Raw genomic sequence first — 21,065 nt, 5'->3', positions numbered from 1 at the left:
CGTTACTATAAATTTTACTTAGCATTTTCTAGATTAAAAAAAAAAAATTTTAATGTTTCTTTTTATTTTCGAGAGACACAGAGACAGAATGCGAGTGCGTTAGGGGCAGAGAGAGGGAGACACAGAATCTGAAGCTGGCTCCAGGCTCTGAGCTGTCAGCACAGAGCCCGACACAGGGCTCGAACCAACAATCCATGAGATCATGACCTGAGCTGAAGTCAGACACTCAACTGAGTCACCAAGGCACCCCTCCAAATATTTTAAAAATGGTTATACCATTTTACTTTTCTACCAACAGTGTATGAGAGCTCCCTCTGCTCTACTTTCTCAAAGGCAATGCTTTTTAATCTTCCCCATTCTAGTGGCCATTTGGTATCTCCTCATGGTTTTAACTTGCAGAGCCTTAATAATAGTGATGGTGAGCAGTTTTGACAAGTTTTTTACCCATATCTGTCTGTCTGTCTATCTATCTATCTATCTATCTATCATCTCTTATCTTCATTGTTCAAGTGGTCAAAATTTTTAACTCATTTTAAATTGGATTATTCTATTCATTCTATTATTGAATTCTCAAAATTCATTATATATTCTGGATATAGGTCCCTTATACATATATATTTGCAATTATTTCCTTCTAGTCTGTAGTTTGATTTTATTCTTCATAAGCTCCTTTCGGTAACCAAATATTTTTAATTTTGATGAAGTTCAATTTATCAATTATTCTCTTCTTTAATGTCTTCTTGGCTTGGGATGCCATTACAACATACCATAAACTGGGTGACTTAAACAACATAAATGTTTTTCTCATAGTTTCAGAGATTAAGATTCCAAGACCACAGTGCCAGCATCATCAGGTTCTGGTGGGGAGTCTCATCCTGGCTTACATACAGCTGCTTCCTTCTCTCTGTGTGGTCACAAAGTCTTCTCTCTGCAAGTGCTTGGAAAGAGAGAGCCAGCTCTGCAATGTTTCTTCTTTAAGGATACTAATCTCATCATGAAGGTCTCATCCTCATGAGCTCATCTCAACCTAATCACCTCCCTAAAGCCCCACCTCTAAATACCATCATATTGGGGTTAGGCCTTTGGCATATAAGTTTTGTGAGGACACAAATATTTAGTCTATAACACATAGCATGCTTTTGGTCTACTCACAATAGTCACTCTAAACCAAGGTAATTTATGTTTTACTTCTATGTTTTCTTCCAAAAGTTTTATAGCTTAGCTTTTATATTTAGGTCTATAATCCGTTTCAAGTTAATTTTTGTATATTGTGTAAAAAATAAGGTTTAAAGTTTTGTTTTGTTTTATTTGTTTTGTTTTGCGTGTGACTATCCAACTGTTTCAGTTCCATTTATATATAAAATGATCTTGAAGCCAAAACAATTGTGAAAAAGAGCAAAGCTGGAGGTATCACAAACCCAGATATCAAGATATGTTACAAATTATAGTAATAAACAGTATGGTACAGGCACAAAAAGAGACACATAGATCAAGGAATAGTATAGACAGACCACAATTAAACCCACACTTATATGGTCAACTAATCTATGACAAAGAGGCAAGATTATACAATGCTAAAAAGATAGTCTTTTTTTAATAAATGGTGCAGGGAAAACGGAAGAGCTTGCAAAAGAATAAGACTGGACCACTTTCTTACACAATACAAAAAAATAAATGCAAAATGAATTAAAGACCTAAATGTGAGACCTCAAACTATAAAATTCCTAAAAGCAAGGGGTGCCTGGGTGGCTCAGTTGGTTAAGCGTCTGACTCTTGACTTTGGCTCAGGTCATGATCTTATGGTTTGTGGATTTGAGCCCTGCATTGGGCTCTACACGGACAGCAGAGAGCCTGCTTGGGATTCCATCTCTCCCTCTCCCTTTGCTCCTTCTCTGCTCTCTCTCTGGCACTCTCTCTTTCTCAAAATAAGTTAAATAAACATTTTTAAAAAACTCCTACAAGCAAACACAGCAGTAATCTCTTAGTGACATATTTAAGGATATATCTCTTCAGGAAAGGGAAACAAAAACAAAAATAATGTATTGGGAGGATATCAAAAGTAAAAACATTTTGCACAGCAAAGGAAATCATCAACAGAAATAAAAGGCAACTTGCTCAATGGGAGAAGATATTTGTAAGTAATATATCTGCTAAGGGGTTAATACCCAAAATATATAAAGAATCTATACAACTCAACACCAAAATACAAACAAGCAATCCCATTAAAAAACGGGTAGAGGGAGATCCTGGGAAGATGGCGGTGTAGGAGGACGGTGGGCTCACCACACGTACTGTTGATCACTTAGATTCCATCTACACCTGCCTATATAACCCAGAAAACCACCAGAAGACTAGCAGAACGGAGTCTCCGGAGCCAAGCACAGACAAGAGGCCCACGGAAGAGGGTAGGAAGGGCGGAGAGGCTGTGTGTGCTACAAGGACTGGAGGGAGGGAGTCAGGGTGGAGGGGCGGCCCTCTGGCCAAGCAGAGCCCCCGAGTCTGGCTGGCAAAAGCAGAGGGGCTGGACAGAGTGTGTTCCGACAGCAAGAGGGACTTGACATCTGGAAGGTTATAAGCTAACAGCTCTGCTCAAAGAACGGGAGGGATGGAGGACAACGGGAGGGAGAGTTGTTGAGCCCCGGATGACAGAGCTCAACTTGGCGGGGAACAAAGGCGCTCGCCAGCGCCATCTCCCTCACCCATCCCCCCGCCAAAATCCCAAAGGGAACCAGTTCCTGCCAGGGAACTTGCTTGCACCGCACAAACACCCAAAGCTGTGCTTTTGCGGATCCATCCCTCCTGCGGGTCTGACTCCCTCCTGGTGCCGCAGGGCCCCTCCCGAAGCAGATCTCTAAAGGAAAAGTGAGCTGAGCCTACCCCTCCCGCCCCTGTGCACCCTGCCGATCCACCCCAGCTAATACGCCAGAACCCAATACCACAAGCCTGGCAATGTGCAAGTAGCCCAGACGGACCACGCCACCCCACAGTGAATCCCGCCCCTAGGAGAGGGGAAGAGAAGGTACACACCAGTCTGACTGTGGCCCCAGCGCTGGGCTGGGGGCAGACATCAGGTCTGACGGCGGCCCCGCCCACCAACGCAAGTTATTCAAGACAGTACAGGGGAAGTGCCCCGCAGTTCTGCACCACTCCAGGGACTATCCAAAATGACGAAACAGAAGAATTCACCTCAGAAAAACGTCCAGGAAATAACAACAGCTAACGAACTGATCAAAAATGATTTAAACAATATAACAGAAAGTGAATTTAGAATAATAGTCATAAAATTAATCGCTGGGCTTGAAAACAGTATAAAGGACAGCAGAGAATCTCTTGCTACAGAGATCAAGGGACTAAGGAACAGCCAGAAAGAGTTAAAAAATGCTATCAATGAGTTGAAAAATAAAATGGAGACAACTACGGCTCGGATTGAAGAGGCAGAGGAGAGAATAGGTGAACTAGAAGATAAAATTATGGAAAAAGAAGAAGCTGAGAAAAAGAGAGAGAAAAAAATCCAGTGTATGAGGGGAAAATTAGAGAACTAAGTGATGCGCTGAAGAGAAATAATCTACGTATAATTGGTATTCCAAAGGAGGAAGAGAGAGGGAAAGGTGCTGAAGGTGTATTTGAAGAAATAATAGCTGAGAACTTCCCGGATATGGGGAAGGAAAAAGGCACTGAAATCCAAGAGGCACAGAGAACTCCCTTCAGACATAACTTGAATCAATCTTCTGCACGATATACCATAGTGAAACTGGCAAAATACAAGGATAAAGAGAAAATTCTGAGCAGCTAGAGATAAACGTGCTTTAACATATAAAGGGAGACTGATAAGACTCATGACAGATCTCTCTACTGAAACTTGGCAGGCCAGAAAGGAATGGCAGGAGATCTTCAATGTGTTGAACAGAAAAAATATGCAGCCGAGAATCCTTTATCCAGCAAGTCTGTCATTTAGAATAGAAGGAGAGATAAAGGTCTTCCCAAACAAACAAAAACTGAAGGAATTTGTCACCACTAAACCAGCCCTACAAGAGATCCTAAGGGGGATCCTGTGAGACAAAGTACCAGAGACATCGCTACAAGCATGAAACCTACAGACATCACAATGACTCTAAACCCATATCTTTCTATAATAACACTGAATGTAAATGGATTAAATGCGCCAACCAAAAGACATAGGGTATCAGAATGGATAAAAAAACAAGACCCATCTATTTGCTGTCTACAAGAGACTCATTTTAGACCAGAGTACACCTTCAGATTGAGAGGATGAGGGGATGGAGAACTATTTATCATACCACTGGAAGTCAAAAGAAAGCTGGAGTAGCCATACTTATATCAGGCAAACTAGACTTTAAATTAAAGGCTGTAACAAGAGATGAAGAAGGGCATTATATAATAATCACAGGGTCTATCCATCAGGAAGAGCTAACAATTATAAATGTCTATGTGCTGAATAAGGAGCCCCCAAATATATAAAACAATTACTCACAAACATAAGCAACCTTATTGATAAGAATGTGGTAATTGCAGGGGACTTTAACACTCCACTTACAGAAATGGATAGATCATCTAGACACATGATCAATAAAGAAACAAGGGCCCTGAATGATACACTGGATCAGATGGACTTGACAGACCTATTTAGAACTCTGCATCCCAAAGCAACAGAATATACTTTCTTCTCGAGTGCACATGGAACATTCTCCAAGATAGATCACATACTGGGTCACAAAACAGCCCTTCATAAGTATACAAGAATTGAAATCATACCATGCATACTTTCAGACCACAATGCTATGAAGCTTGAAATCAACCACAGAAATAGTCTGGAAAACCTCCAAAAGCATGGAGGTTAAAGAACACCCTACTAAAGAATGAATGGGTCAACCAGGCAATTAGAGAAGAAATTTAAAAATATATGGAAACAAATGAAAATGAAAATACAACAATCCAAATGCTTTGAGATGCAGCGAAGGCAGTCCTGAGAGGAAAATACGTTGCAATCCAGGCCCATCTCAAGAAACAAGAAAAATCCCAAATACAAAATCTAACAACACACCTAAAGGAAATAGAAGCAGAACAGCGAAGACACCCCAAACCCAGCAAAAGAAGAGAAATAATAAAGATCAGAACAGAAATAAACAATACAGAATCTAAAAGAACTGTAGAGCAGATCAATGAAACCAAGAGTTGGTTTTTTTGAAAAAATAAACAAAATTGATAAAGCTCTAGCCAGGCTTCTCAAAAAGAAAAGGGAGATGACCCAAATAGATAAAATCATGAATGAAAATGGAATTATTACAACCAATCCCTCAGAGATACAAGCAATTATCAGGGAATACTATGAAAAATTATATGCCAACAAAGTGGACAAACTGGAAGAAATGGACAAATTCCTAAACACCCACACTCTTCCAAAACTCAATCAGGAGGAAATAGAAAGCTTGAACAGACCCAAAACCAGTGAAGCAATTGAATCAGTCATCAAAAATCTCCCAACAAATAAGAGTCCAGGACCAGATGGCTTCCCAGGGGAATTCTACCAGACGTTTAAAGCAAAGATAATACCTATCCTTCTCAAGTTATTCCAAAAAATAGAAAGGGAAGGCAAACTTCCAGACTCATTCTATGGAGCCAGGATTACTTTGATTCCTAAACCAGACAGAGACCCAGTAAAAAAAGAGAACTACATGCCAATATCCCTGATGAATATGGATGCAAAAATTCTCAATAAGATACTAGCAAATCGAATTCAACAGCATATAAAAAGAATTATTCACCATGATCAAGTGGGATTCATTCCTGGGATGCAGGGTTGGTTCAACATTCGCAAATCAATCAACGTGATACATCACATTAATAAAAGAAAAGATAAGAACCATATGATCCTGTCAATTGATGCAGAAAAGGCTTTTGACAAAATTCAGCAAGCTTTCTTAATAAAAACCCTCGAGAAGTCGGGACAGAAGGAACATACTTAAAGATCATAAAAGCCATTTATAAAAAGCCCACAGCTAACGCCATCCTCAATGGGGAAAAACTGACAGCTTTCCCCTGAGATCAGGAACACGACAGGGATGTCCACTCTCACCGCTGTTGTTTAACATAGTGTTGGAAGTTCTAGCGTCAGCAATCAGACAACAAAAGGAAATCAAAGGCATCAAAATTGACAAAGATGAAGTCAAGTTTCGCTTTTTGCAGATGACATGATATTATACATGGAAAATCCGATAGACTCCACCAAAAGTCTGCTAGAACTGATACATGAATTCAGCAAAGTTGCAGGATACAAAATCAATGTACAGAAATCAGTTGCATTCTTATACACTAACAATGAAGGAACAGAAAGACAAATAAAGAAACTGATCCCATTCACAATTGCACCAAGAAGCATCAAATACCTAGGAATAAATCTAACCAAAGATGTAAAAGATCTGTATGCTGAAAACTATAGAAAGCTTATGAAGGAAATTGAAGAAGATATAAAGAAATGGAAAAACATTCCGTGCTCATGGATTGGAAGAATAAATATTGTCAAAATGTCAATACTACCCAAAGCTATCTACACATTCAATGCAATCCCAATCAAAATTGTACCAGCATTCCTCTCGAAACTAGAACAAGCAATCCTAAAATTCATATGGAACCACAAAAGGCCCCAAATAGCCAAAGTAATTTTGAAGAAGAAGGCCAAAGCAGGAGGCATCACAATCCCAGACTTTAGCCTCTACTACAAAGCTGTCATCATCAAGACAGCATGGTATTGGCACAAAAACAGACACATAGACCAATGGAATAGAATAGAAACCCCAGAACTAGACCCGCAAACGTATGGCCAACTAGTCTTTGACAAAGCAGGAAAGAATATCCAAAGGAAAAAGGACAGTCTCTTTAACAAATGGTGCTGGGAGAACTGGACAGCAACATGCAGAAGATTGAAACTAGACCACTTTCTCACACCATTCACAAAAATAAACTCAACATGGAAAAAGGACCTGAATGTGAGACAGGAAACCATCCAAACACTAGAGGAGAATGCAGGAAAAGACCTCTCTGACCTCAGCCACAGCAATTTCTTACTTGACACATCCCCAAAGGCAAGGGAATTAAAAGCAAACATGAACTACTGGGACCTTATGAAGATAAAAAGCTTCTGCACACAAAGGAAACAACCAACAAAACTAAAAGGCAACCAACGGAATGGGAAAAGATATTTGCAAATGACATATTGGACAAAGGGCTAGGATCCAAAATCTATCAAGAGCTCACCAAACTCCACACCTGAAAAACAAATAACCCAGTGAAGAAATGGGCAGAAAACATGAATAGACACTTCTCTAAAGAAGACATCCAGATGGCCTACAGGCACATGTAAAGATGCTCAACGTCGCTCCTCATCAGGGAAATACAAATCAAAACCACATTCAGATATCACCTCACACCAGTCAGAGTGGCCAAAATGAACAAATCAGGAGACTACAGATGCTGGAGAGGATGTGGAGTAACGGGAACCCTCTTGCACTGTTGGTGGGAATGCAAATTGGTGCAGCCACTCTGGAAAGCAGTGTGGAGGTTCCTCAAAAAGTTAAAAATAGACCTACCCTATGACCCAGGAATAGCACTGCTAGGAATTTACCCAAGGGATACAGGAGTACTGATGCATAGGGGCACTTGTACCCCAATGTTTATAGCAGCACTCTCAACAATAGCCAAATTATGGCAAGAGCCTAAATGTCCATCAACTGATGAATGGATAAAGAAATTGTGGTTTATATACACAATGGAGTACTACGTGGCAATGAGAAAGAATGAAATATGGCCCTTTGTAGCAACATGGATGGAACTGGAGAGTGTGATGCTAAGTGACATAAGCCATACAGAAAAAGACAGATACCATATGTTTTCACTCTTATGTGGATCCTGAGAAACTTAATAGAAACCCATGGGGGAGGGGAAGGAAAAAAAAAAAAGAGGTTAGATTGGAAGAGAGCCAAAGCATAAGAGACTCTTAAAAACTGAGAACAAACTGAGGGTTGATGGGGGGTGGGAGGGAGGGGAGGGTGGGTGATGGGTATTGAGGAGGGCACTTTTTGGGATGAGCACTGGGTGTTGTATGGTAACCAATTTGACAATCAACTTCAAATATTGAAAAAAAAAAATGGGTAGAGGACCGGGGCGCCTGGGTGGCTCAGTCAGTTAAGCATCAGACTTTGGTTCAGGTCATGATCTCACTGCTCATGAGTTGGAGCCCGCGTCAAGCCCCATATCAGGCTATGTGCTGAGAGGCTGGAGCCTGGAGCCTACTTTGGATTCTGTGTCTCCCTCTCTCTCTGTCCCTCCCCTGTTCTCTCTCTCTCTCTCTCTCTCCTTCAAAAATAAATAAACATTAAAAAATAATGGGTAGAGGACCTAAATAGATATTTTTCCAAAGAAGATACATAGATGGCCCATAGACATATAAGAAGATATTCAACGTCACTAATCATCAGGGAAATGTCAATGTAAATCACAATGAAATATCTCATGCCAGTCAGAATGACTAGTATAAAAAATACAAGAAATAACAATTGTGAGTGATGATGTAGAGAAAAGAAAACTCTCATGCACTGTTGGTGGGAGTGTAAACTGATACAACTACTATGGAAAACAGTATGGTGGGGTTCTTCAAATAATTAAGAACAGAAATACTATATGATCCACTGCTGTGTATTTACCCTAAGAAAGCTCGAACACCAATTTGAAATGATATATGCACTCCTACATTTTTTGCAACGTTATTTGCAATAGACAACCCCAGTCAAGCACCCACCTTTAGATGAACAGATATAAAAGATGTGTATACATACACACACAGAGGAATATATCACATGAATAGATGAAATCTTGCCATGTGTGACAATATAGATGGACCTAGAGGGTATTATGATAAGTGAAATCAGTCAAAGACAAATGCCATATGATTTCACTTATATGTGGAATCTAAAACCAAACCAAACAAACAAACAAACAGATTCTTTTTTTTTTTTTTTTTTTTTTTATTTATTTATTTATTTTTGGGACAGAGAGAGACAGAGCATGAACGGGGGAGGGGCAGAGAGAGAGGGAGACACAGAATCGGAAACAGGCTCCAGGCTCCGAGCCATCAGCCCAGAGCCTGACGCGGGGCTCGAACTCAGGGACCGCGAGATCGTGACCTGGCTGAAGTCGGACGCTTAACTGACTGCGCCACCCAGGCGCCCCACAAACAGATTCTTAAATACAGAGAATAAACTATTGGTTGCCAGAGGGGAGTGGGGGGATGGATTAAATAAATCGAGGGGAGTTGGAGGTACAAAATTCCAGTTATACAACTAATAAGTCACAGAGATGAAAACTACATCATAAGGAATATATCAATAATATTATAATAATGTTGTTTGGTGACAGATGGCAACTATGCTTACTGTGGGCATTGAGCTATGTATAGAATTGTTGAATCAATATGTTGTACACCTGAAACTAATATAACATTGTAGGTCAACTATACTTTAATAAAAAAATAATCAAAAATATTTTACACAATTTTTCCATTATCCCCATAAAATTATTTCAGTGATAACTAAGCAATGTATCTCTTTGTGTCAAACTAATCACGTCAAAACCAAGGAATCAGCACTACTTTCAAAACATCTCAGCAATCTCATGATTGGCCTAATGACTTGAGGACAAAACAAACTGGGACCAAAACTCAGTTCATAAATAATGGCATTAAGGCATAGATGCTAAGATTAATGAAGAATTTTTCACCCTATGGACGCATACTGTTAGTAGAAGGTAATTACAAAACTCTAATATTTCTTTGTTTCCATTCCAAAAACAGCAAAGAATATTGAATATTATTTACTCAACTATTACTTTCTATGAGTAGATACTCTCTTAGATCCATTCGTAATGGTTTTCCTAGCAACTATGTTGTAAAAATAAAGAAATATATTCAATTCTGAAAACACTGGATTGTAATATACATCTTCCCTTTTTTCTATGTTGAATGATTAAACAGCAAGGAAATGACAGTGTGTCAATCAAGGCCCATTTCGTTATAAGTGATAAAAATTGAACTAGCCTCAGCTTAAACGAGGAGAAGTTTATAATCACAAGATTGGATAAACCAAGATCTAGCGTTCCCTTCAGGTGTTTAGGTGTTTCAGTTATGCCCACAATAGTTTTCATTCTTTCCATTTGTAGATTCTGCTTTGTCTCTGTAGGCAAGGTATTGACATAAGGTAACAAAAGTTGACCCCCACTAGTGCAAGTTAACTGATCCTTAGAGTTCACAATCTCAGAAAAGAGATTTTCTTTCACCCAGAATCTATATCAATTGCCCCAGTTCCTGGACCGATAACCATATCAAAGGGAATTCTGATTAGTTCAGCCCAAACCTATAGCACTATACAGAATTGGAAGAGATAAGGTTCATTAAAGCCTAGAGTAGTTCAGTTAGTAGGAAAAAAAAAAAGTGGAAGGCTTGTTCAGCAAACAGAAAAACAGCTGCAGGCAGAGAGAGAGACAAAAAATGTACTCCTTGGAATTAATATATACCAAAAAAAGTTTTTTTTAATAAAACACATATGAAATATCAATATGTTTTGGAATTATTACTTATTTTATAACCTAGAAAAGAGGCTAACAAAATATAAAAAGACAACCTTAATCCAAGCAGAGATATGAAGAGTTATACCCAAATAAAAAAATTAAAACTTGCTAAATATTTACCTTTAAGTAAAAATGCCCAGATGATTTTATAGCTAATTTCTCTCTTACTCTCAAAGGTATGTAACTCTTCTGTTATTCAGACTATCCCAGAGCATTGACAAACTCCCTCATTCTGTGACTGCCACAATCATAAAAGTAGCAAGAAGAAACTGTAATCCAATTCACATATTTAATTAGATACAAAAATTATAATCAAATTCTTAGCAAATTGAATCTGAGAGTGTATCAAAAGATCAGATATTATGTTCAAGAAGATTTTATTGCAGTAGTAGCTTGTCCCAGCCATCAGGAAGCCTATGAACATAGTTAAAGGAGTGACTTGGTTAAACATGCACTCGTATCATTGAATGGAGAAAAGTGACCCTATCACCTATTCTTTTGTTTCTTAATTTTTTTAATGTTTTTCTTTTTCATTTTTGAGAGAGACAGAGACAGAGACAGAGCATGAGCGGGGGAGGGGCAGAGAGAGGGAGACACAGAATCCAAAGCAGACTACAGGCTCTGAGCTGTCAGCACAGAGCCTGAAGCACGGCTCGAACCCACGAACTATGTGATCATGACCTGACCCAAAGTCAGATGCTTAACCAACTGAGCCTGAGCCACCCAGGTGCCCCCCACCCCTCTTATCAGCTATTCTTAATAAAAACTCAGAGTAAAACAGGACTAAGAAGAATGTAGGCAGACTTGGTAAAAAGACTCTTTTCCACATATCTGTGTCAAGTATCATGTTAAACATTAAAATAATAAAGTCACTGTCATCAAAAGAAGAAATGGACAGAAATGCTACTTCTCATCAGTATAATTTAACAGGGTTTGAGGAATTCCAATCTGTTCCTACAATTGACGTCCGGCAACAGTGCTGTTACAACTTTGGGGATAATGCTAAGAAAGGTGAAGAGAATGAAAGGAAGCATCTGAGTCTCAGATGATGATGTGAAGCAATCATCCAACATCAGTATCTACTCTTTCCTAGACATGTCATGTGAGAATAGTAAACCCATATTTAAGACAATAGTAGTTGAGTTTTTTTAATAATTTCCTAATAAATGCCTTCCCACTGTTACAGTGCATAATTATCAAAGAATTAAGTACTATGGCTAAACACCACACAGATATGTAAAACTCAACAACTCATCTTTATAATAGAAATATAGTAATAAGATAAAATATAATAGTTATTTCTAATCAGTTATAAAGGGAAATAGAAAAATAAACATACTACTACAATCTACCAAAAAAGTAAAACATATTTAGAAATAAAGCTGTCATAAATGAAAAAGAAACTGTATATATACATATATACATATGTGTGTATATATATATATATATATATATATATATATATATATATACATACACACACACACACACACACACACACACACATATAAATAAAACATAAGGGCACCTGGGTGGCTCAGTCCATTGAGCATCCAACTTTGGCTCAAGGCATGATCTCATGGTTTGTGAGTTTGAGCCCTGTGTAGAGCTCTGTGCTGACAGCTCAGAATCTGGAGCCTGCTTTGCATTCTCTATCTCCCTCTCTCTTACTCTGCCCCTCCCCAACTTGTGCTGTCTCTCTTGCTCTCAAAAATAAACAAATCAACATTAAAAAAATAGATAAAAACATAAAATTTAAATCTAAGAAGACAAAAGATGACTTGGTGAGAAGGCATTATGAAGGTTTTTTCTGTTTGTTTTGTTTTGTTTTGTTTTGTTTGTGTGTGTGTGTGTTTTTTTTGTTTTGTTTTTTGTTTTTTTGAGAGAGTGCAAGGGAGGGGTAGAGGGAGAGGGAGAGAGAGACTCTCAAGCAGGCTCCACACCAGACACAGGGCTGGATCCCATGAACTGCAAGGTCACGACCTGAGCTGAAATCAAGAGTCAGATGCTTAACCGAGTGAGCCACCCAGGTGTGCCAAGACATTACCTAATTAAATCAATATAGACCAAAGCAATATATAAAATTAATACGATACAATTAATACAATTCTAATGAAAATAACAAATACTATTTTATGTAATTCCACAAAATTATTTTACAATAAAGGTGAAAGTTAGGTGTATGTGAATTGTCATGGAAATTTGAAATACAAAAATAGTGGCAGGAAGATGTGCCCAGAAGATATTTTAAAAAGAAAACCTTAAGACTAGTGAAATTGAAGCAGTATGGTTTGGCAGAAAAAAATAGTTAAATGATACATAATACTTATACATATATATTTATATGTGTGTGTGTGTGTGTGTGTGTGTGTGTGTGTATAACGTGTGTGTATAGTAACTTTAATAAAATCATTAAAAGACGTACAACACCTATACAAGTCCAAATGCAATAAATAAAAGGAATGAAACGTTTGATTAGAACAGGAAGAAACTAAAAACTTGATATCATTTCAATTTCATGGAATCAAAATAGACTGCAAGAAAATACTTGCAGTGTAAGGACAAACTAAGGGTTATACCCCTAATGTGCCCAAAGTGCTTACGACTTGTTAAGAGTACACAGACAAACCAAGAATAGGCTAACTTATATTGTGTATCCATCAGAATATACTAGGTTATGCTAGGATAACAAATTAACCCGGAAATTCTAGAGGCTTAGCAAAACAAAGTTTATGTCTTGTGCATGCAACGTATGCTATATAGTTGGGGAAATGGGGTGGGGAGGGGACCTCTGCTCTCCACAGTCCCTCAGGAACACAAAGTGAAGGAAGCAGCATCAATTTGTAGCTGTTCTACCTGGAAGATATGGCCTCATTGTTCCTTTTGAAAGGGAACAACAGTATAATTCAATGCTTTGGCCTGGGAGTGATTATAGTCACTTATTTACACTTTAGTAGTCACATGGCCACACTTAACTTCAAGAGGACAGGAAAGTTTAATTCTCTGTTCACCCAGAATTAGAGGAAAAGTCAATAAGTTGTGACCATTAATAACGCCTTACAAAGAGCACAAAGCTCAAAAATTTCAAAGAGGATGAAATCCAGGTGGTTAATTTAATAAATCTATGACAAGATGTTCAATAACCCTGTAGCTATTAAATTCAATAATACTGTGTTTATAACACATCAGATTGGCAAACACCCAACAGATTAGTAGTATTCCATTTTAGGTTGTAGGGAAAAACCTCATTTTTACACTTCTGAGGAAGTGAAAATATAAAATTTAGGAAATAATTACTTAAGATGCATTACTTATTTCAATATCCATACTATTTTCAGAATCTGCTTCCTCAGTAAAACAGAAAAAAAAATGTATGGAAACTTGTACAAGAATATTTATTTCAACATTTTAATATCATAATAAAGGTAATGACCAAAATGACTACTGACTCATGTCAAATTATGGTGTGTACATTTTGGGGGTTATTGTACAGTCATCAGATGAAGGCCAATCCATACAATTGGGCTGCAAAGACAGTCATGATATATTTACAAATGAAAGGCAGTCGGAAAGTAATATGGTAGTATCATAGAAAAATAAAGATACAAGAAGAAAGGAGAGAGAAAGAAGGAGAAATCAAGAAAACAGCAGGAAAAAGAAGAAAAATGTGCTCTTATAAGCATAAAGCATAAAACCTAGATGCCTGATTTGTGTGTCACGATTTTTGTTGTAGAAATTATTAAAGTATCATCAGCAGCTACCTACCAAATGTTCTAATTAACCTCCCAAAACACTATTTGATAGATTTAAGAAGAATGATACCTCCAGAATTAAACATGCACTTTAAAGAAGCAAAGTTTGCTGTTATTGTTTTTATTAAATTTGAACTTCAATTTGGGTCACACACTTGGAAGTAATTGTCTAATTTTCAAATCATTGGTATCAATCCATCTTACCTGTGGCATATGCCCTTATTACTAAAAACTTGCATTTTGGCAAATAATGGGATCTCGATCCCTCAGTTCTACAATGAGAGAAAGGACTGTCCATTCACTTTAAACCGTAAAAATTAATGATCCTAAATATTTAAGTAAAATAATCATCTTTCATGAAAATTGCCATTTCAAAATTTTAGGTCATCTAATGAAAGCAGATGGCTTCATCAAAATTTTAAATTCTAGCCATGTACTTTAGTTGAGAGCTATTTTAATATTTAAATATCTAAATAACTTTAAATCCAAGCTAAGATTTATGGACAGAATATAAGTTTCTAAAAAGCAGCAGTCAAAATATAGAGTTCACAGTCATCTTGATTTTGCCAGCCACTAGCCATGTGATCTTGAACAAATTGTCTAACTTGCCATGCCTCAATTACTTCATCTACACAATAGGAATAATAATACTAACTACCTTGCAGATTTATTGCAGTTGATTACATGAGATGATGTATGTGCTTATAACAGTGCATGCTGTTAACACTTGCTGTTAACGCTATATGGTTGAGAATGCACACTGTCACACGACTGAAAATTAGGCAATCAATTAAAAAACCTGATTTTTAAGATGAGGAGATAATATCACTCTCAGAACTCTACAAAAGCTGGAGATTTGGAGTGTCTGGGCGGCTCAGTAGGTTAGGCGTCCGACTTTGGCTCAGGTCATGATCTCACGGTTCCTGAGTTTGAGCCCCACATGGGGCTGTCTGCCGTCAGCCAGATCCTGCTTTGGATCCACTGTCTCCCTCTCTCTGTCCCTCCCCTGCTCGCGTGCTCTCTCTTTCTCTTTCTTTCTCAAAAATAAATAAACATTAAAAAAAAGAGATTCTTCCTTATATGCCTCTGTCATGGACTTTCAGCTCTCTTACTAAATATCTCTAAAGAATATAAACTTACCCTCTGGAAATAAAAATGTACAGACATTTGAAATCAAGTGGCTTTTGTTGTGTATGTGTGTTTTTTATGTGTAGTTGTATGTGTAGCTGATGAGACAATGGGAGCTCAGTAATTTCACTCAATCTTGTGGTATCCTTACACTTTTTACACTGATTAGGGTCTTCAGCTTGTCTTTAAGGCTTTAACCTTTCTGCTTCCCCAAAACCCTTAACATCCACACAGAACGTAATATTTCATAATGGAGAGCATCATGAAATCATGAAGTTACATCGAGGTTCTGCATTTAGTTAATGATCTGATACCTGGGTCCATTCATTCACACAGCCACAAATATTTACTGAGTGGTTATTATGTGTTAGGCACTGTGCTAGATACTGAGAATACAACAGTGAACGGAACAGACCAAAGTTGCTACATCATAGTGCTTATATCCTAGTCATTTTTCTGATCTGTAAAATTGAGTAGTAATTGATACCTCTTGAAGTTTTAAGTAGATTTAATGAGTTAATGCAGGCAAAGTGATTGCAATATACAAGGTTCTTAGTAATTATTAATTATACTTTTAATGTTGCTTAGGTCTTCTTAGATGAAGATGAAAATATATTTTAAAAAATAGCACAGTGTTAATGGATGCTAATAAGTCCAGTGGGGGGTGGGGGGAACTATCTTTTCTTCTGGTTAATATACATTTGAAATAATGACAATATAAAACAAGAAAACAAAATTAATGTATCTAAGGCTAATGGGGCAAGATACATAGCTAGGTTATTCTTCCTTTTTAGCAGGAACACCTAGTGTCATATCTTGAATCATAGTTTTGGCAAACTCACAAATTTCCTGCAGAGCAGGATGGCTGTGATTTGTTATACCCAATATGGGCATTACTGGTTTTAACAAGTAAGGGAATATCATTAAACTTCTCAAGAATACAGTGTTTATTTTATTCATTTCTGCTATAGAACACAGTACTCAGCATACTGTCATGTACATAATAAATATTAAACGAAGTGTAAATGAATAAGAATGAATTGCATTTCTATTAAGGAACTTTTTTTTTTTTTTTTTGCTTCAAACACCTGTTGCCTTTTTATAGTTTAAGATAGTTAATGTGCAAATTCTAACATTAAAGCACTGATAGTTCCAAATATTAAAACTGAAGTTCTAAAGGTAATGACAACTGGCTCAGTCGGTTAAGCATTCGACTCAGTTTGGCTCAGGACATGATCTCACTCTTGGTGAGTTTGAGCCACGCATCAGGCTCTGTGCTGACAGTGTAGGGCCTGCTTGAGATTCTCTCTTTCTCCCTCTCTCTCTGCCCCTCCCATGTCTCTGTCTCTGTCTCAAACAAATAAGCTCAAAAATAAAATGAAGATTAAAAAATTAAAAAAAATAAAGATATGACAACTTAATTAGGCAACTATGTGTCATTTTATATTTACAGATACATTGTTGGTCTCTACATCAAAGTATGGTCTTAAAAAAGTGATTTTCAAACAGGTTTTTTGGAGCATTAGGGTTTCCTTGTACTCAGAGGAAATGAGGGGCAGTCTGACCAATGGGGGTGCCAATCCTCCTTCCCACCCCTTCCACCAGAGCCACCCAGCTTTTAATCTTTTTCTATTTTGGGTTTCTTAATAGGAGATGTCATTGGAATCTTATTTTCTTTTAAAGCAAGTTTTAGAAGAACTGTCACAGGCAATGAGCACAACATAATTTAAGAATTAAAATATATTATTAAAGAAAAACCCAAAATCTAAGTTGCATAATTCAGTCACTACCTTTAAAATTAAAATATATATACGTACATATATTAAAAGAAAATATGCCATAAAATCTATGTTTAATTTACAGGAGAGCTAAGTCAATGCTGTCTCATGCAAAATCTACAGATGACAAAAAGAAGACATCTTTAGATCAATCTGGAAAGTTTTTATAGCAGGTGTTCCATTTAAAACCAACACACTACTTAACACAGAGCGTGGTAATTATGAAAATTATTTTTAGTAGGCGAAGTTGCTGAAGCTATCTGCACATCAAAATTTGAAACTTCTCAAAATGAACCCTGCTTCAACTTTGAGCTCAGGTTTTAAATCATGGAGAATGCAAAAGTATGATTTTCACAGTAGGAAAAAAAAATCGTGGTAAACTAAATTTTTAAGGACATACTTTACCCTATATTATGTCACATTTACAGGTTAAATCATTTGTTCAGTTTTACTAATCGCCCATGATGACATAGCAAAAGGTTGCTAATGGAAATATGAAGATGAATGTGACATATTTCCATCTGGTAAGATAATGTGTGCGTGTGTGTATATATAATATATGGTACAGGTCTTATAAAACAGAAAAAGTGTTATTTTGTGATAAGAAGAGTTAAGAAAGACTTCACAGAAGAAATGTTTGAATTTTGTCTTGCAGGGTGAGTGATGTGATGCTGATAAAATAAGAATAGAGACCCAGAGAGAATTGTCTGCATGTGCCCAGAGGAGAGGTAGGAAGCAACTTGCTGGGATGGAGGGTTGCAGATACTTTGAGAAAACTGAATTATAGAAAGAAAAAGACAGGCTGAACAAAGCTGGAAGGTAAGATCTCTAGAAGTTGCGGACTTTATCTCTAAGCAATGAAAAGTATGAAAACACCTACGGCTGGAGTGTCACGTGACACTTCCTTGCTGCTAGAGATCATTCACAGTGCAGAGGAGGTTAGATTAGAATAGAGGGAAGAGACGGGGACGAGTAAAGGCAACATTCACTAAGAATCCCCCGTGTTGGTTTCAATTTTCTCATCTCTGTAGATATTCGTGCTTGAGTGGTTGGGTATGTTTTTCTGTGCCACTGTATTACGATCTTCCTGAGAGACTACATCTGGCTCTTCTTTCTATATTCAACAACTCATTCAGTAGCCAACACACAGTAGATCCTTAGGAGACTTTTTTTTTTTTAATTATTTGTTGAAAACTGGGCAGAAAGAAAACAAATTAATTGTGCTCCTTTATAATCTACCTCAGCTCTTGAACTGCAGCGGAGTGGAGAGCTTTGTAAATATGGTTGGAACTCCTCTACTTCTCCAGCAAGTTTTATGAGCCTTAACAACTGTGTTCTTTGTGGAAGCATTATCATTAATGATTTATATAGTTTCTAAGGATTACACAACTATAGGTTTTCTGACAGGTAACCTTCATAGGGTGAAGAAAATAATAAAACCAAGAGGAATACAAAGATGCCAGCTTCATTTAGTGATTTAGAGTGGAAAAATTTTTCAAATGAAAACGTCAAGACGCAGATACTTTTAACAAAAGCTGACCATTCTTGAAAGGTTGCGATTCTGTTGTATTTACCGAGACAGATGTGGATTTTTAAATGGAGGAGGGATATATTTAAAATTATAATCAGGCTAACCTTTTTATTTTTTTGTAACTGACATTTATACAGATTTCCTGAACTATTCAAATTAATATAGTACCAAATTTAGTCACAAGTTAAAAACACTGAGTGCATGTGTTCTGTCTCCCTGACAACATCATGCATTCATTTCCATGTGTCCAGATACAAAGGCATGGCAAGCCACTGTTTGAAAAAGGAAACTGATTAAAAATTATTATAATGCAAGTAAGAGAATTTTTAACAGCTCTTGTTTAAATTGATAAGACAGAGAAAAATGATTTTCACCACGACAGAAATAATAAAATCCAGCAACATAATGTTCTGCTGCTTTCTTATACATTTTTAAGGTATAGATTTCAAGTGAATTTATTAACATTGATATATTTTTCAGTGAGGGTTCTATATTTGCATTTCTAATATACATGTTGCGTGTATATATCCACTGTCTCTATTTGCTTTTAAACAAGGTTCACCATGTGTCACGGTTATTTGCGATTTTACAATGTTTGCATCTATCTCTTATAAATGGAACCAGAACAAAAGATTTTGTTATACCCAGGTCATTTGTCATCAGTCTGGATCACTGCCAATACCGGGGTGGGCGGTAGCAATTTAACACATTTGTGACCCATCACTTACATAGGAATCGATCATTTGAACACCAAGACCATGTATCTGAGCTAAGAGAACAACTGACAGATCCCTCCAATCGCCTCAAAAAGCGGTGCCCTAAATTCTTTGGGGAATTAAATCCTTTACTTTGGATTTAAGTATTTAATCATCAGTATATTACTTTTATCAGGCAAATTGTATAAATGTATAAAACTACATTGTCTGTTCTGGGAAAGGCGAGGAGTCCAGAGTGACTAAAATAGAGGGAAATTACAGTAGCCTGGGGGAGAGATGAAGTATGCAAAATAGACACATCCTAAAGGAAAAGAAGAAAGCCAGTCCTATTTTTACTTAAAGAGAAGTGAAATCAACATTTATAGTTAAATTTAAAAAAGAAGCATTTTGGTAGAATATATTCTTGCTTATGTTCTGGGAAACTTTCATTTGTAGATGCAATTAAGCTCGAATTTAAAAGTATCCTCTGGTGGTATTAAGATAGCATATTTCCCACAGTAGCAATCCATCATTACCTTTGTAGTTAACCTTGAAGCCAACAGATCCAACACTTTCATCTGTTTGAAGGTGCAGCCACATTTGGCTACTCATGCTCACTATCAAGTCTGGCACAAAGCTTCCAGTCAGCCTAAAAGAGAGATGGACAGAGAAGAGAGAAATGTGTTATTAAAACATTCTCTGCATGCAAATTAGGAGACAGAACTGTTTCTCAATATTTCCTTGGCTAGAAAAAAAAAAAGACTGTCAGATAAACTCGCCTTGATATAATAGAACAAACCACACAATTTAGTGATCGAGATTTATTATGAGCAAGTGCCAGTTCATGTGTTTAACTAGGTTAGGTCTTTCATAACCCTGAGGCAAGATACTAAATTTTAGACTATCAGAGAATCTTATGCTTCTTTTGAACTGAAAAGAAAAAAAGGATCTAAAAAAATCTTTATTTTTTTTAAAACACCAGGCATGCTCTTTATTTTAACCTTTCAAGTTTTACAGAACGCTGTTCTAAAGAAATATTGTAGAAAAACACTCAAGCACTGTGCAAAACAATAAAATGGCATGGAATATAATATACCCCTTTGCAATACTGATATCAGAGTACCTATGTCATGTATTTTTGTTTTACTGCAAACAGTTTTACCTTAGAAACATGCTGCTAGTTTGATGCAGCATCACCGGATCTATGCATTAATAATCTCATTCAGTAATGCTCAATTTTTTAACCTTAAAAAGGGGAATTACCTCATGTTTCCCTCTATCATTAATTATGTTACAGTCACACGTTTGAACCAAAGCCAAGGGTCATATAAAGGAGGAAAGCAAATGAGTAAATAAGACTTTGGACGAGGGGGAGTTTGTCAAGAATAGGAAGAGGAAAAAAAAATGGATTCACTGCTGAGTAAAATATCCATATTAGTAAAGACTTCTAAATTATATACTGAAAGATAGGTTTTTAAAATAAGAAATTCTTAAGTGTTTACCTACTTTGTTGCTAGACCATGAGGATTGCTGGAAAATTACATGA

General features: G+C 37.0%; 1 protein-coding gene across 3 annotated transcripts in view; it reads right to left on the bottom strand.

Annotated features, from left to right (window-relative positions):
- Nucleotides 1–21,065, bottom strand: part of CSMD3 (CUB and Sushi multiple domains 3) — a 1,252,643-nt gene that overhangs the window by 550,904 nt on the left and 680,674 nt on the right. For all 3 annotated transcript variants that reach the window (XM_049632997.1, XM_049632998.1, XM_049632999.1), the window contains one exon: nucleotides 20,056–20,168. In XM_049632997.1, the coding sequence (XP_049488954.1) occupies nucleotides 20,056–20,168 (113 nt within the window). The remainder of the gene's footprint in view (nucleotides 1–20,055; nucleotides 20,169–21,065) is intronic.

Source organism: Panthera uncia, chromosome F2 (assembly GCF_023721935.1).
Source record: "Panthera uncia isolate 11264 chromosome F2, Puncia_PCG_1.0, whole genome shotgun sequence".
Lineage (NCBI taxonomy): Eukaryota > Metazoa > Chordata > Mammalia > Carnivora > Felidae > Panthera > Panthera uncia.
The sequence above is the reverse complement of the archived record's forward strand: the minus strand, read 5'-3'. Positions and strand labels throughout refer to the sequence as shown.